Below are 18,578 nucleotides of genomic sequence, written 5' to 3'. Positions count from 1 at the left end.
TAATTCCTTTTCATAAAAAAAAATATCATAATAATTTCATATACATGTAATTTTAGAGATTTTGATGGTTGGACTGCAGTTTTTCATAAAGCAATTTATCAATGTAAGCACACTTAAGGATACATAACACACAAAAAATTTGATGCATGGATTGATATATATTTTTGGACTATTTTGAATAGAAATGACATAAATAATAAATCACTAAAATATAAAGAAATTTGAAGTTTTCTTTGGTGTCTAGATATGTGACTGTGTCATATTCTATGTACAAGTTTCTAGACAAAATTTTGCACACATTTTTAACACTGTGACAAAATCTTACAAAATTCTCCCACTTAACCTGGCAAAAATTATTTAGGTTATCTGCTAGAATATAAATCTACAAGAAATATTGATGATTTCTGAAAAAAAAAGTTTGTGTTATTCATCCTTATGTGCAGATAAAACAAGTGTCTTTACATTTCCTGTCTATAAGTACAATGTTAATTCACTTTCACTTAGCAAAACAATTCTGAGACATAAAACATGTTGTTTATTGTATACTTTTATTTGTTTTCACATTTGTACTGGAATTAATCAAATGAATTAAAAGTATGAAGATTCGGTCATGGATTCAGAAGGAGGCACTCAGACTCCTGGGGTGTGCCCCTCTATTTCTGATATAGTTTTCACTGTCATATATTGATTTATAAAAGTAAAATTAAAGGCATTTATGTCTAAATTGCCTATGCTCAGGCCCCCAGCTGGACAGTCCTTAAGGGATCTCAGCCATACCAACACCCCTTGCCATCAAATAGCATGATCCCCCTCTAATATGCAAAATCCTAGATCTACATCCGAGATCATTACATACATATAATATAGATAAAACAGATAATACAGATAAAATTCTGTAAGCTGAAATTGCCCACTGATGACCCTGTAATAACTCATTACAATTAAACATTTTCTCAAAGAACCAACAGTACCACTATGAACACACTGACTTCCTATACCCTTTACTATAACAATCAAGATCTCATGTCCCTCAATACATGCATTTTTTTTATGCCCTGCCATGAAAAAGGCAGGGTCATAGAGTGTTTTAATGTCGATCTTCTGTCCTTCTGTCTGTCCTTCCATCACACTTTGTGATTAACTCAGTTTCAAAGAAACTATTCAAGATATTTTTATCAAACTTCATATGCTGATACATACTAATGAAAGCTTTTCAAGTGCATAAACATTTTTTGACCTTGACTTCACTTTTCTCAAATTAGTGTTTAGCTCAGTTTCAAATTGAAAAACTGTTCAAGGCATTTTTGTCAAACCAGGTTATATGCTGATACATACTGATGAGAACTATTCAACTTTATTAACATTTTCTGACCCTGACCTTTCCTTTGACCTTGACTTCGCTTTTCTTAAATTTGTGTTTAGCTAAGTTTCAAAGAAACAAATCAATATATTTTAAATTATCAAACTTCATAAGCTGATACACATTGATCAGATCTGTTCAACTTCATCAACATTTTTTGACCTTGGTCTTTCCTTACCTTGACATCACTTATCTTAAAATAATATTAAGCTCAGTTTAAAAGAGAGTATTCAAGATATTTTTATCCAACTTCATATGCTGATATATATCGATGAGAGCTATTCAACTGCTTCAACGTTTTTGACCTTTCCAAATTTGTGCTTAGCTAAATTTCAAAGAAAGTATTCAAGATATTTCTATCAAACTTTATATGCTTATATATTGATGAGAGCTATTCAATGGCATCAATGTTTTTTACCTTGACTTTTCTTTTGACCTTGACCTCACTTCTCAAATTTGTGTTTTGCTTAGTTTCAAAGAAACAAATTAAGATATTTTTATCAAATGTCATATGCTGATACATATTGATCAAAGCTATTCAACTTTGTCAACATTTTTTACCTTGACCTTTTTGTGTTAGGTCAGTTCCAAAGAAACTGTTCTAGATATTGTTTATGTAAGCTTATGCACTGATACATTATTTGGTGAGAATTTAATAAATGTGTCTTCTTTTTTTTTTTTTACCTTGCTTTCCCAATGACCTTTGCTCTACTTTTTATAGTGTATTAAACTCAGTTTTAAAGAAACTTTTCAAGATATTTTCATCAAACTTCATACACTAATACAAATTTTCATGTTGCATCTCTAATGAACCTTGGAAGGGGCATTCATGTCCTATGGACAAATTTCTAATTTTAATCTCAATTGTTACCAAGACAAGTCATGCAAAAATTTATACATGTACTTTGTTTACTTCAACTTTACATGCAACACATATTATAGCTTGAATTAACTTAACATATGAATTAAATATTTAAATCCTGATTTTTAAATAGCACGGTACTTAACAAAAGAGCTAAGTTCATGTCTTTTGGTTTGCCACTGATGCACATACTTGGTATTTTTATTTAATTCTAATTGCAAAATCTTGTATGTTTTACAAATTTTCAAGGTTCTTCAATACATTTTCTAGACACTTTAAGTATCTTTCAAGTTTCAACATACACTAAAGACACCTCTATGACCTACATAGAAGAAATGAAAATAATGATAAATACACACAAAATACTACATACAGTACTGGACTGGTAATTCCTAATGACTATTAAGTTTCCTAGGTAATAATTCACCACTACCAAACATATCAGTACATGTCTTATCACTAACAAGAATACTCAACTACAACTACCGGGTTAAGCTGTTTGTACAAATGATTTAAATTCTCCTGACTTGATATTTTATGCTTGATTAAAAGTTAGGTTCTGCAAAACTATACAAATAATCACTCTAAAGACTATAAGTTTCACTTAATAATGAACGACTTGTTACTGCTAATAAGTAATCAGTTAATTAAGCAATTACCTTCAAGTCTGAAATACACTACCACCTATGAAATCCAATGTACTAAAAATACGCAGTGTTGTAAAACCAGAAGTGAAACTGACGAGGCAGGGCATCTACTGATCAATAAAAATACCTCAGGGGGATTTATATGTTGAGTCAACCAATTTAATAATTTCCATACATATTTAAATATGGGCAAAAAAATAATATAGCAAAAAATGAAATCTTTTATGATTGTTTTTGAGAAAAGCTAGGGTGAAATCTATGGCAAAATGGGACAAAATTTTATTGAAGTTTTGTACATAATTTAAATTTAATTAATTTTTAAATATAATAAAAAATGAAAAGAATTTGATAGCAGGTTCACAGCCTATAAATATTCTCTTCCTAAGTACTGGGTATATTACAAAAAATATATATATGAATATATATATATTATATATATTTAATCTGCATCTGGTTCAGTGAATTTAACCCCAAAGCAAATCTGTAATAATTTGGATCTGTAGGTGGTGTACCTAAGCTAGCAATCTATTTCAGTGATATATCTATGATGGGTTAATGCTTGAGTTTTAATCAAGTCTGGTTTTACAGATTCATACTGAGTACTGAATTTTCACAATTCTTTGCACAAATACAATATATGTTGGGATATTAACCTCTGTACTACCGGTAATTTGCATTCCTGTATTTGTTCACCAGGCATGCCTGGTCAATAAGTCCCCTCCCTGTCAGTGAAAATATATGTTTCACCTCTGATGATTTTTAACGACACAACTTACTTGAAATATGACCTTAAAAAATCATTTATAAAATCAGCATGATGAAAAAAGGCTTTTAACTGAATTTGTACCTGGCTCTCTCACATAATGATCACACTAAGAGGAACTGGTTATTGTATAATTCTTTTATCCTTTTTAGCTCACCTGAGCCGAAGGCTCAAGTGAGCTTTTCTGATCAAAATTTGTCCGTTGTCTGTCGGCGGCGGCGGCGGCGTCGGCGTCGTTGTTGTCGTAAACTTTTCACATTTTCATCTTCTTCTCCAGAACTACTGGGCCAATTTCAATCAAACTTGGCACAAAGTATCCTTGGGTGAAGGGGTTTCAAGTTTGTTCAAATGAAGGGCCACGCCCTCCTCCAAGGGGAGATAATTACGAAATAGCAAAAAATTAATGGCATTATTGAAAAATCTTCTTCTCAAGAACCAGTGGGCCAGGAAAGATGAAACTCATGTGGAATTATTGTCAGGTAGTGTAGATTCAAGTTTGTTCAAATCATGACCCCCGGGGATAGGGTGGGGCCACAATGGACGATCAAAGTTTTACATAGGAATATATAGGAAAAATCTTCAAAAATCTTCTTCTCAAGAACAGCAAAGCTATGATTGGTCATATTTATTTGGAAGCATCCACAGGTGGTGTAGATTCAAGTTTGTACAAATCATGACCCCCGGGGGTAGGGTGGGGCCACATTGGACGATCAAAGTTTTACATAGGTCTGGAATATATAGGAAAAATCTTCAAAAATCTTCTTCTCAAGAACAGCAAAGCTATGATTGGTCATATTTATATGGAAGCATCCTCAGGTGGTGTAGATTCAAGTTTGTTCAAATCATGACCCCCGGGGGTAGGGTGGGGCCAAAATGGACGATCAATTAACATACATGTAGGTGTACATAGGAAAAATCTTCAAAAATCTTCTTCTCAAGAACAGCAAAGCTATGATTGGTCATATTTATTTGGAAGCATCCTCAGGTGGTGTAGATTCAAGTTTGTTCAAATCATGACCCCCGGGGTTGGGTGGGGCCACATTGGACGATCAAAGTTTTACATAGGAATATATAGGAAAAATCTTTAAAAATCTCAAGAACAGCAGAGCCACGGTTTGTCATATTTATACGAAAGCATCCTCATATAGTGTAGATTCAAGTTTGTTCAAATCATGACCCCCCCCCCCACTCCCTTTTTAGGGGTAGGTTGGGACCACTTATGCATTTAAGCTTTTCAATACTAAACTGATTTTTCCTTTTTTCCTAGCCACAGTGCTCAGGTGAGCGATGTGGCCCTTGGGCCTCTTGTTTTATAGTAGTAATTATGTTAGAGTCAAATCAATTTAGAGATATATCTTTAATAAATTCTGCAAATTTTAAATATGTTTATTAATAATAAAGCTTGCATAATTATCAGGATGTCAGATGATTTTGACATCAGTGTAAAATATATACAGTCTAACCTCGTTATCTTGAACTCGATGGGAACTTCGAGATATCCGAGGATTCGAGATATCGATATATTGTACTTTCTATTTATTTAAATTTGTTTCCTGTGCAGATACTGAAAAATTCAACATAATTTTTGGCTGCTAAACTTAGGAAAACACATACTAAATACATAAAGTAAAGATTATAACCAAAGTAAATAAGTTCAAAGGTTAGTTTTCATGACTTTTGCCAAAAATTATCATCTTTTTACTAATGCTCATTTTACTTGTAGATTAATCAAAGCCATAACTACTTCATTACAGAGATTTTTCAATTAATGTTCTTTCTAAAAAAAAATTCAGATCTCTGTCATCAAGACAGTCTATTACAGTGAAAGGGTGGATTAAATGATTTTTTTTCCACTGACATGGCCATTTTCTTCCAGAATTTTAGTGAAAACTGCAAGGTATTTTCAAAAGGCACAGTCACTGAGGACAAAATATAGTGAAATATGAAGATAACAAACAGTATTCAAGCTAAAGTCCATAGACAATTCAATGTGAAAATAATAGCCTAACAATTTGTACGAAAAATGTCATTCAACATTCAATTTAATGATAGATTGTTTTTCCTGACAAGGAGTATTGACCATAGAATGTCAAAATGTTGACTTTAAACAAGACTGTTGATATAGTTGTTTCATCAACTTATTTGCCAATGAATAAAGTTGTTTGTATCCCAAGTATGCAATATGTTATAAAATCTTACTGAAGACAAATGATTGTATCTTGTTGTGTAGAATATATAAAACTTTGCCATGGCTGGTCCCAAGCCTGGATGAGAAAGGAGGAGGGTTGAGCGTAGGGCCAGCAATCCTATCTCGTAAAAACCATGTATGCTACAGAAACATCTACAAGGAACTATATTTCAGCTGGTGAATGGAGTGAAGCAGGCCATACATCTGGAATTATGACGGTTCAAGACCCGATAGCAGATCTCCTGACACCGAAACACTACATCTGAGTTGGGTGCTGGAATATTCGGACATTATACCAAACCGGAAGACTTGCCCAAGCAGTAAATGAGATGAAACAATATAACCTGTCTCTGCTGGCCATGAGTGAAGTCAGATGGACAGGAACAGGGAAACAGAGACTGAACTCAGGGAAAGTCATTATATGGTCTGGACGAAGTGATAATAACCATCATGAGGGAGTAGCTCTCCTCATCAGCCAGAAATTTGCCAATACGGTCCTTCAGCGAAAGCCTATAAATGAACGTCTACTGTATGTCAGACTTAACTCCCTATACACGAAGGTCTCCATTGTGAGTGCTTATGCACCAACTGACAGCGCAGAAGAAGAAGCAGCAAAAGACAACTTCTACAGCTCTCTACATGCAGTACTCAATGACATTCCAAGGCATGATGTCATGCTTCTGATGGGGGACTCCATTGCAAGAGTGGGGCAGATTAACCACAACAGGAGAAGAGTTATGGGTCAACATGCAGTGGGCGACCTCAAAGACAATGGGGAAAGGCTCATCAGCATATGTGAGGTAAATGACTTTGTTATAGGTGGTAGTCTCTTTGCTCATAAAACCATCCACAAGCTGACCTGGACATCACCAGATGGACGCACCAAAAGTCAGATTGACCACATTTTGATCAACAGTAAATGGAGGCACTCTCTCCAGGATGTGCGAGCAATGCGCCATGCTGACATTGGTAGTGACCACAATCTTGTTATAGCCAAGATTTGTCTTAAGCTGAGAAAGGCCAAGATCGGTACTAGTAACAGCAAGCGATTTGATGTTAGCAAGCTCAAGGACCCAAGTGTCAGAGAAGAATTCAACATCACACTCAGGAACTGATACAGCACACTTCAAGACGAGACAGCTATCACTATCGACCAATTCCACCAGGCCATGAATGATTCTGCTGCAGAAGTCATAGGCTAAAAGAGACATGCCAAATCGGAACGGTTATCCAAAGACACGTGGACTACAATTGAAGAGAGGAAACAACTAAAGAAGAACCTCATAGATGCAAAGTCACCTAGATTGAAAGATAGGGCAGCTGCCTTGTATAGAAAGAAAGATAAGGAAGTGAAGAAGTCAGCAAGGAGAGATCGGCGCTACTATATGGAGCAACTCGCCGAGGAAGCACAGGAAGCCGCTGAAAGAAAAGACATGAAAACCGTCTACCAGATCACAAAGAAACTAAGAGGTGATCATGGTCCCAACCAAGACCTCCCGGCAAAAGCAGAAGATGGCTCAGCGATTACAGAGGAATTGACAAAACTATAGAGGTGGAGAGAACATTTTGAAAAGATTCTGAACCGACCAGATCCATCGATACTCCCTGACATTGATGAGGCAGAGACAGATCTTGAGATAGAAATGGGCTGCTTTACGCTGAATAAGGTGACAAATGCAATTCATAAACTAAAAAATGGTAAAGCCCCAGGAAAGGATGGTGTATGCCCTAAGATGCTGGAAGCAAAAGGAAAAGAAACACCATACATACTGCAGCGTATCCTCCAAGATATATGGGATAAAGAGGATATTCCAGATGACTGGAAGAAAGGGGTCATCATTAAGCTGCCCAAGAAAGGTGACCTTGGAGACTGCAACAACTGGCGTGGGATTACACTCCACTCTCTCACCAGCAAGGTCTTCAGCCACATCATACTATAACGCATGACAACTGCTGTAGATGACATATTACTTAGCCAGGAGCAGGCCGGATTCAGAAAAGGGAAATCCTGTACTGACCATATTTTTGTACTACGACAGATACTGGAGCAGTCATGTGAATGGAATAGCACACTCTATGCTGTATTCATTGATTTTGAGAAGGCTTTTGACAGCTTACACCATGAGTCTCTCTGGAAGATCCTGTGTCACTACGGCATCCCACAGAAACTGGTTCATATCATCCAGTCCCTCTATGAGAACTTTGAGTGCTGAGTGATATATAACAGCCAGCTCACGGAGCCCTTTGCAGTGAACACCGGAGTGAAGCCTGTGCTATTTTCACTTGCAATTGACTGGGTTATGAAGAACACCACACAAGGCAAAAGACAGGGATTGCAGTGGACACTGACCTCAACTAGGACCTTGATTATGCTGATGACCTTGGCCTCCTATCAAACAGACATCAGGATATTCAGCAGAAGACAGAGCTCCTCAGTGCAACATCTAACAAAATCGGATTGAAGGTCAACACCAAAAAGACCCAGGTTTTACAAGTAAAACACCACTAACAGTAATCCAGTACTGATCAACAGTAAGCCACTAGAGGATGGTGAGGAGTTCACATACCTGGGTAGCATGGTCACCGCAACGGGCGACTGTGACAAGGAAGTCAACACCAGGATTAGCAAGGCAAATCAGGCTTTTGCAATGTTGAAACCCATATGGAGATCCACAGCACTTAACATCTGCACCAAGATCAGGATCTTCAACAGCAATGTCCTCAGTGTCCTCTTGTATGGATCAGTGTGCTGGAATACCTCTTTGGCAATTGAAAGAAAACTAGAAGTCTTTCAAACCAAATCCCTCAGACTTTTTCTCAAGATCTTTTGGCCAAACACCATCTCGAATGAAGAACTGTTGGAAAGAACTGGGATGTCTACAATATCACAGACCATCCAAACAAGACGCTGGCAATGGCTTGGTCATGTTCTGTGCATGCCCCCCAACTCACTGCCTAGGGTTGCCCTTAGATGGACACCCCAGGGAAAAAGAAATAGAGGCCGGCCAAAGGAGACATGGAGAAGAACTGTCCTCAAAGACCTGAAGTGCAGAGGTCTGACCATGGAGACAGCACCACGAGCAGCTGCAGACCGAGCCAGAAATCCCTTGTAGCCGCCTCAAGCACCTGATGGCGCAGAGAGGATTGAGTAAGTGAGTGTGTAGAATATCTTAAAGTTACTCCCCAACAATGCTCATTAGGAGTCCTGATTTTTTTTTGGATGGAAAACACATTAAATATACTCTCAATTTTGTAAAAAAAAAAAAAAAAAAAAAAAAAAAAAAAAGAATTAAATTGCTTCTTATATGATATGACATATAAAGTTAGCACCTGATGGCGCAGAGAGGATTGAGTAAGTGAGTGTGTAGAATATTAGAATATCTTAAAGTTACTCCCCAACAATGCTCATTAGGAGTCCTGATTTTTTTTTGGATGGAAAACACATTAGATATACAATGTATGATATATAAATCAAGTTAGCACGAAAATATAATTTGATAGTTATTTTTTTACTCATAGATGCATATAATTTATCAGGTCTGGTTTGTTCTAAACAAAAGAAAACACTGAAATGGGTATAAAAGGATAATTACATTTATATTTCAAATTGTAGCCTTCATTATTTCAAGTGAAGTTGATCACAACGGAACCAACAAGCTCATTTGTTTGAGGACTGTTCTGTGAGAGGAATGACAAGTATATTAATCCTTCAGTTTCTACATTTCCTGATTACAGCAGCTGTAGATTAATTTACTTTAGACTCACTGTGATATGCTTATATGGGAGGAAAAACTTAACAGTGATAAGTTTTTCCTCCCATATAAGCATATCACAGTGAGTCTAAAGTAAATTAATCTACAGCTGCTGTAATCAGGAAATGTAGAAACTGAAGGAGTCCTATTATACTTGTCATTCCTCTCACAGAACAGTCCTCAAACAAATGAGCTTGTTGGTTCCGTTGTGATCAACTTCACTTGAAATAATGAAGGCTACAATTTGAAATATAAATGTAACTAGAAACTCATTGCGAGCAATGAGAGGTCTTCCGTCCGATTCTAAAAATAAAAATGAAAATTCAAGCTGAACAAGTGATAAAAGAAATTCAGACACTCTGGAGATTTAACCCTGGTTGAATGCGTGAAAATTTGCGTGCTAACCATTAACCATTCACTTTTTTGCTTCACTACCTGTCTCGACCGGAAGTAACAACGATACAAGATTTTCTCACGATTCAGATAAACTGATGACTGACTATCAGTCCTGAAAGTTTTAGACTTCAGTCGTTTGCTGTTGCCAAGCAATATTGTGAGAACAAATTCTAATTTTGAGGACAGGTAAACACGCGACCGGAAGTGAATTTTATAAAAAATCTCTGACTTTTCTTTAGACATTAGCAGTATCTACAACATATATAAATTTATTTACTTTGTCAATAAGCAATATTTATGAGAAAGTTAAATACAAAAATATCGTAGTTTATCTGCTAAAACCGGAAGTTGACGTTTTTGTTTCCAGTGGAATCTAACATATTTCAAAACAGCGAAAGAGATACAATGGAGTGATGCAAGTCTAAATTTAAAAAAGAAAAGTTAAAATTTCTGATTTCTTTGATCACTTCCTGTGACAAGCGGAAGTGACGACGGACGCGTTTAATCCAAATGGTTTCGCTTACTCCTCAAGATCTATTACTCATAAAAGTTTGGTGTTTTAATCTTTTACCTGTTTTTGAGATCTCGTTCTGACAACTTCTCATTTTGAGGACAGGAAAACACGCGACCGGAAGAGAATTTTTGAAAAGTATTTAAGGTTATTCTAGACATTTGCACTCTGAATAACATATTTAAAATTCATTTTAAATACTTCATCTATAAAGAATATTTATGGGAAAGTAAAAAAAAAAATCAAATTATTTAGTATTTCTCTTATAACCGGAAGTTGTCGTTTTTGTTTCCGGTGGGACTAACATCGCTCGAATCTACAAAAAAGATGCAATAAAGTGATCAATTTTTAGTTAAAAAAAGAAAAGTTGAAATTTTCGATTTCTTTGATCACTTCCTGTGACGACCGGAAGTGACGGCTGACGCTCTTAAATCAAATGGTTTTGCCTTCATCTTAAGGTCTGTTGCTCATGTAAGTTTGGTGTCTTAATCTCTTACCATTTCCGAGATCTTGCTCAGACAACTTCTCATTTTGAGGACAGAAAAAACACGCTACCGGAAGTGTATTTTACAAAGATTTGTGACGTTACTCTAGACATTTGCAGTCTGAGTAACATATTTAAAATTCATTTCAAAAACATTACCTACAAAAGATATTAATGGGAAAGAAATATACTCAAATGATGTAGTTTTTCTCTTGTAACCGGAAGTTGACGTTTTTGTTTCCGGTGGGACCAACATATTTCGAAACTACAAAGGCGATGCAATAATGTGATGTAAGTATTGATTTAAAAAAGGAAATTTGAAATTTTACGATTTCTTTGATCACTTCCGTAAGCGACCGGAAGTACTGACGACGAACAAAAAGTAGCGACCAGGCTAGTATTTATCACGATCTATAATCCCTGAAAATTTCACTTTGATATCTTTTTACAGTTCTTGAGATTATCCGCGGACAAAATGTCATTTTGAAATTCAGAAAATGGTCCGTAACTTGGCACCGGAAATGAATTTCCAAAAAATCTCTCGGATAAAATAACTTCAGATTACAACAAATTGTTCCTGCAAATTTCATGTAAATCCACCCAGTAGTCTTCGAGAAATCGCGTGCACAAAATTAAATGGGCGGAAAAATAATAATACTAATACTAATAATAATAATAATAATAAGAAACAGTAGAATCACTATAAGGTCTTCCGTGAAGACGGAAGACCTTAATTATCCTTTTATACCCATTTCAGTGTTTTCTTTGTTAATAACACTCAAGAATAAAATTAATCAATTTGGGATTGAAATGAAAAATGATTGTAGGCCTGTATGCATTCATCAAACCTAACCTGACACTGCACCAGTTTCTTAAGTTCTTGTCTAATGTTTGCCCCCGTTTGGTATTGCAAAAGATATCGGATGTTTATACAAAGCAAGTAAAGACAAAAGTACCCATGTAAAGAATTCCGTAATTGATTGATAAGGAATAGAATTTTCACCTATGCTTTGACTTGTAGAAGGTCCAACATAAACATGGGTATTTATTGATGATATAGAAGTATATAGGGGTTTGTTGGTTTATATTATTGAAAGTGGAATTGTAACAAGCACCTGCTGTTTGTGCGTCCTTCGCAACGGCGGTTCTTGCACACCGGAAGGGGATCCCGCGTGATACATCACATGACTTACCTGACGTCAGTGACTGATCTGCCATCATGTTCATGTTGACAAGTCTGAAAAGAAAACAATGAAATTCAGAGTGAATACGAACGTTTGAGAGCTTAAGAAAGAGAATTAAGCAGGTAAAATACAAGGATAACATTTAAAGTAAATCATGCAGTACAATTTTTAGTCAATTATGGATAGTATGCAAGATAATTTCTCTCAAATGGACACTGGAATATCCCTCGCTGATCTCATTGAAATGTGTAATATTAGATTATATTTATCATGCATTTCACCTGTAATAGATATATACACGAGCTTATAAATATTTTGGTTATTTCTCATTATGATAAAACATTGGAAAGACATGTATGTATTTTCATACACTGTTTCTTCTTTGAAAATAAAAATAGCCCACCTAGGAAACATTCTACATAGTTAGAATAATCTGTAAAACCGTGTTTCTGGATTCTAAGAATAAGTATAAGAATTATTTTCCCCTGTTTATTTTGCTACATTGACAACACACAGAATGAATTCTATCATTAAACCAGGTGTATAGGACAATATCATTTAAACGATAGAATGTTCTATCTAGTGGTTGAGCTACAGACATGAGTCAGTGTTTTGCACAGGGATTTGTATAGAGTAGTAACCTGTAAATACGCAAGTTTCAAGATTATCTCCCTTGGTGCACTCTTTCATCACAGAGGTGAGTTTTGTTTCCACATAAACAGGCAGGTAGGACAGTTATTTATATTGGATATGTTAAGTCATTGATATGCTGGTCTGTCATAACAGATTGCTGGGATGCACTCTTCAGCTCAAAAACTACCAAATTTATGTAAAGGTGTCAATTTTTTTCCTACCAAGAAAAAAACAAAACAAAAGAAAATATTAGAGGATAAATAAAGGCTTGTCAGATGATGGAAGAGATATGGATCTCTATAAAATAATAATACACACGCATCTGATCATTGCACGTCAGCATTCTGAATGACACACACACTCGTTCGCTTATTATAATTTCAAAGAGCCCATGCACTTACTCTGTAGAAATGGTTTGTACAATCAAGGAAGCATCTTTTACACAAAGACTTTGATGGTTCTTTTGTTTTCAGATATCCTAATTGAAAGTAGATTTTGTAAAACGCATATAGTAGAGCTTAATAAAATCATCAAAATCATCACTCTTGACAATATTTCAACTTTCCATAACATTAAATATATTTTATAAGCCCTAGCCATCGTTCATTTATTTGTACACATTTGTGTACATCAACAACCTGTCAAACTTCCATGCCAGTATGGATACTTTTTGTGCCTCTATTGTTGGAGAGTTACAATCTCGAATGACGGTATGGATACTTTTTGTGCCTCTATTGTTGGAGAGTTACAATCTCGAAACTTGCATTGTGCAACTCGCATTCCAGTTGATTAAAGTATCACTAAAATAACTTTAAAGGGGCCTGGACACAGTTGCATTGCCATTTTTCGTACAATTTTAAATTTCTGTTTTTATTCAAAAATAGCTTCAGTTTAATAAATTGAACAAAGTTGCATGAAAATTCTTAAAATTCAATGACAACAACATTCTTCATAACATATTACATCAAACATCTGTGTTCATAAACATGGGCACATACTCTGTTATTGTTAATGTTTATGTTTTACCGGGCATTCAATTTGTTTACTCTGCATATATCACTGAACATGAATTCAAAACACTGGTTTCTTGTTGTTGTTTTTTTTTTGTTTTTTGCTTTCTCACAATTTTATTTTGATTTTTCAGGATTAAAGTTTTACTTCATTAAAGTGCAAGGATGTGTGTCAATCAAATGCATCCCAGAATTCATAGTTTTCATAGTTTCTAAAGATGCTTTTATAATATACTGGTCTGAAATGGTCTAGCAACATGTACATTTGTAATTCATGATTTTATACTAAAAATTTAGGAAATATTACTTCAAATCTGTCTCCAAGCCCCTTTAGATAAGTATAATAAAAATATACACCAATACTTGCATCCATTTATTTGTTTGTAGCAACAGCTCAAGTGATTTTAGCTTTTACTCACTGCTGAAGGAGAAAAAAAATTCAATTTTTTGCTATTATTTTTGTGTCAACCTGACAAGATTATAGAATATTAAATTAAAATGATTACTCACTTGTATGATATTAATCCACCTGAAAAATTACAGTAGACAGTCTCTAAGAAACCTAATAGGTAATGGTATGCACCGATTCCTAATTTTGAAATCTATTTTTACAGTGTTTGTCGTTTATCAGAGGTTGCAGGGCCAGACTCTGAAGAACTTAAATAACCATTTCTTGCCATCTGAAAGCACTATCAAGTGCTTAGCAATCTTTGCTACATGTGATAAAATTTATGTAGTGAACAGTTCATTCATTTTTATTCATCCATGCATGGCCAACAACACTAGTGACTTTTCTTCTTTTAATAGTGACTGTTGTCTGATACATGATCAGTATAAAATAAATATATTAAGATTTGATACAAATTCAGAACAATGTCTTAAAAAATGAATATGATGACTGGATAGAACAATTGATAATCAATTTAAGGCAACTTTTGCAAAGTGTGCATTGGATTATAGTATTCATAGGTATAAGATTAGCTACAGCAAACATTGTAAATGGCCTCCAGAATTTATAACATTAAAAGATTGCATGTACACATTGACCATACAGAAAGCTAGATCATGTGATACCCATTCTCCATTTGGAGGTTGCATTTTAAGTTCTTCCACTAATTTTAAATATGCAAAGAATTATTAAGATAATTACAGCTTTTTCTGTGCATTCTGTGTAATTTTGTGATGCATCCAGTACAATTTAACAGCAAATGTTAACTGTCAGCTGACGTGAGAAACTGACAATTAGTTACCCTACACTTGATTAATTCTGATTAATTACTCTCACTACAGTCTCATTGTCCTACCATGTTTGATATAAAGGTATATCTTGTACACTGTAATTACAACTTGCTGGCTACCATATTTAAAGAATGTGAGAGCAGTTTCTTTGTCTATGGATATATATATATAAATATACTTTTCTCTTGATGAATACTGACTTTTATAAATGTTTGACACATATATGAGGTTGTACTAATTGTACTAATGTAGGTTTTATATTTTAAATGTAGGGGAAGACAAGAAGAAGAAGAGATGTCTCAGAAGTCCAAGTTACTTAAGGTTGTTCTACTTGGGGATGGAGGTGTTGGAAAAAGCTCTTTAATGAACCGTTTTGTCAGTAACAAATTTGATGCCCAATCATTTCACACCATTGGTGTGGAGTTCTTAAACAAGGATGTCAGCTTTGAGGGAGAGAATTACACCATGCAGATATGGGACACGGCAGGACAGGAACGCTTTAAGAGTTTACGGACACCGTTTTATCGAGGAGCGGATTGTTGTTTGTTGACTTTTGCTGTTGATGATATTCAGAGTTTTAAAAATCTGGCAATGTGGAAAAAAGAATTTTTGTATTATGCTGACATTCAGGATGGTAACAATTTTCCTTTTGTGATACTGGGAAACAAAATAGATGTGGAAAATCGAATGGTTTCCACTGAAATGGCTCAAGAGTGGTGTCAAGCAAATGGACAAGCTCCCTATTTTGAAACCAGCGCTAAAGATTCCACCAATGTTGATGAAGCATTTAAAGCTGCGATCAAACGCTTAAGAGATTTGGAGGATGTGATAGAGATCAAAACCCAGCATGGAAACACAGTAGACCTGAAGAAAAAGGCCAAGTCACAGAGCTCAGGATGCTGTGGCAATTGATGAGATTGTTTTAACTTATAACTTAGCAAATTTTCCTTTCATAATGACATTTCAATATTTGGCATTCAATGCATCTTTTCTATTAAAATTCTCTACATTTTGTAATTAATACACACACTTTGTCAAGTGAATGGAAGGTATTTCAAGTGAAATTATCATGTGAATCAAATTGTTGGACGGAGGAAGCATGTGCAATATAGCCCAATACATGGTGTTTGTGCTGTTTAGTAGGTATGCTATGTCTAAATGTTAAAAAAAAAATCAGGTGACAATGTGCATATTGGTAACATAAAAATGTAAACAGTAATTTTATGTTCTTTGGAATAAATATCAATTAATCATGTTGAAATATAAGGAGTTGTGACTAAAAAGAATTGTATAAATTATTGGTCAAATCATTCAATTTTGATGTGTATTGATACTTTTTGAAAACAATAAAGGATACATATGTTTTTAAAGTGATGATTTATTTCTAAAATGAATAGTGCATATGAATTTACTTTGTTAAAATCATTCTAATTCTCAGTACTCAGAAGTTGATTTTAAAAGGATGCTGGGGTTCTTCATTGACAACATTTATGTAGTCTTTTGAGACTAAGTCTTCCAAAAAAACTGTTAGAATTTCGATGGAAAATAATTAGGGGTGAAACGGTACACCTCCTTCACGGTTCGATACGTATTGCATAATTTTGTCTCGGTTCGGTTATTTTCGATACGATACATTTTGATAGAAGGAAACAAATTCAACGTTGTTTTATGCTTTCTTTTTCTAAATTTAGTCACCTATTTTACGAATTTTATTTGCAAATTGACTAGAAGAAATTGATTAAAATTATTTGACTGTCAAAAATTATCTTACAAGCTATCAGTCATCAAAAATTTACGTTTTCTATACTTATTTATACTGAGTAACGTGTTATACCTTATGCCAAACCCGACTGAATAACGATCCCGACCGAAAAATGAACCGAACCGAAAATTAGAGATTTTGCACCGTGTATCAAACCGAGAAAAAATACCGCGGTGCATCGATACCGCGGTGAACCGTTTCACTCCTAAAAATAATTGTGTTCCTTTATTAGCTGACCTGTTTTCATATTCCTTATGAAGCAGAATTTATTCAAAACAACATGTGTTTGTGAAACACTGATGCCCCCATATGGCAACTTATAGCAAAATATGTTGGTACGCAAAGTAAGGTCGTCTAGAGTAAAATACCTGTGAATTATGAAAGCCCTAGCAGCAACCATTGAATAGATATGGAAAAAGTTAACGTTTTTTCAAAAGTATGTCAAACATCAAGGTCAAGGTCAAATGGTCAAAATTAGATAAAAAGGTCAAAGTTGTTGGTATCCGAAGGAAGGTCTTGTCACAAGGATTACACATGTGAAGTATAAGAGCCCTAGCGCGAATTGTTCAAAAGTTATGGCCAAGGTTAAAGTTTGGTAAAATTTTGCAAAACTGGGTCAAACTCCAAGGTCAAGGTCAAATATGGTGGTACCCAAAGAAAGGTCTTGTCAAAAGGAATACACATGTGAAATATGAAAGCCGTAGCCTCAACCAATCAAAAGTTATGGGCAAGGTTAAAGTTTTTGCGGACAAGCAGACAGACAGACGGACGGACATGGCAAAAACTATATACCCCCGAATCTTCGATACGGGGTCATAAAAATTTACAAGAGAAGATGAAAACACTTGCTGTATCCTTCAACTCGACACTTTAGATAAATTGATGATGCATTATCAGTTACCTTGGTATATTTCAGTGAACATGAAATGAAAGACACCATAGAGTCTGCCACATCTATTTCATATTTGGGTGTTTCACTGACTATATAGACGATAAGGACCAACTAACAACTAAATTGTATGACAAACGAGATGTCTTCAGCTTTTCCATCATCACCTTTCTGTATTTATGTAGTAATATCTTGCTATTAACTGCATCTGGCATTTATTCGATTGTTCCGAGTACGATCAATTTTTAAACCGAGACAGGCTACTGACAGATAAGTTGATATTACTGGGATTACAACAACCTTGTTTGTAGTCAGCATTTCTAAAACTGAATGTTTGTGAATATCCAATAACTTACAATGACCTTGTTAGCCTATGGTTGTGAATAATTTATAATGACCTTGTAAAGAAATATAACCTGTCACTGGGTAGTTTTTTGGCTGCCTTGTTTAATACTAATTGTTATACTGAATTTGACTACGGAATGTTCCGTCTATCTGATCAATACACAGGGCTCACGGCGGGCGTGACCGGTCAACAGGGATGCTTACTCCTCCTGGGCACCAGATCCCACCTCTTGAGTATCTAGGGGTCCGTGTTTTACTCTCTCTTCACATACATGTATTTGTATTGTTTATAGATTTTTTAAAGATCGATCACTGTTCTTTATTTTCACCTTTTTCATTATATTGACAGAGAGAATGTTCTCAAAATATCAAATTCAACCCTAGGGCTAAGCCGTTTGATTATACAGAATGATAAACCGGGTACTTTACACACGCGGATCTAAGGGGGGGGGGGGTCTGGACCCCCCTCCTGGAATTTGCCTAGTTATAAAAAGTATATCCCGAAGCAAAGAAAAAATGACTTTGGACCCCCCCCCCCCTTAGAAATCATGGA

At 35.1% G+C, this 18,578-nt stretch overlaps 2 protein-coding genes across 2 annotated transcripts; both read left to right on the top strand.

Annotated features, from left to right (window-relative positions):
- The first annotated feature begins 6,149 nt into the window (after positions 1 to 6,149).
- On the top strand, positions 6,150 to 7,370 carry LOC133173903 (craniofacial development protein 2-like). Its single transcript, XM_061308970.1, has 2 exons — positions 6,150 to 6,899; positions 7,026 to 7,370. The coding sequence occupies exons 1-2, from the start codon at positions 6,150 to 6,152 to the stop codon at positions 7,368 to 7,370; spliced, it is 1,095 nt and encodes a 364-aa protein (XP_061164954.1).
- Positions 7,371 to 12,148: 4,778 nt separating this feature from the next.
- LOC133173050 (ras-related protein Rab-9A-like) lies at positions 12,149 to 16,399 on the top strand. The gene is made up of 2 exons (XM_061307961.1): positions 12,149 to 12,269; positions 15,302 to 16,399. The coding sequence occupies exon 2, from the start codon at positions 15,324 to 15,326 to the stop codon at positions 15,939 to 15,941; it is 618 nt and encodes a 205-aa protein (XP_061163945.1). The 5' UTR covers positions 12,149 to 12,269; positions 15,302 to 15,323; the 3' UTR covers positions 15,942 to 16,399.
- The last annotated feature ends 2,179 nt before the right edge of the window (positions 16,400 to 18,578 follow it).

The sequence above is a fragment of the Saccostrea echinata genome, unplaced genomic scaffold (genome assembly GCF_033153115.1).
Source record: "Saccostrea echinata isolate AGI-Se365-2 ecotype Australia unplaced genomic scaffold, CSIRO_AGI_Sech_v1 ptg000056l, whole genome shotgun sequence".
In the NCBI taxonomy this organism is placed as follows: Eukaryota; Metazoa; Mollusca; class Bivalvia; order Ostreida; family Ostreidae; genus Saccostrea; species Saccostrea echinata.
Note: the sequence above shows the minus strand (reverse complement) of the source record. Positions and strands in the feature narration are given on the sequence as shown.

Bases quoted from the DNA above. Each gene is read 5' to 3' on its own strand.
- LOC133173903 (XM_061308970.1), top strand. From the start codon at position 6,150: ATGAAACAATATAACCTGTCTCTGCTGGCCATGAGTGAAGTCAGATGG. The intron at 6,900-7,025 runs GTCAGAGAAGAA...ATAGGCTAAAAG, and splicing joins GCAAGCTCAAGGACCCAAGT to AGACATGCCAAATCGGAACG.
- LOC133173050 (XM_061307961.1), top strand. From the start codon at position 15,324: ATGTCTCAGAAGTCCAAGTTACTTAAGGTTGTTCTACTTGGGGATGGA.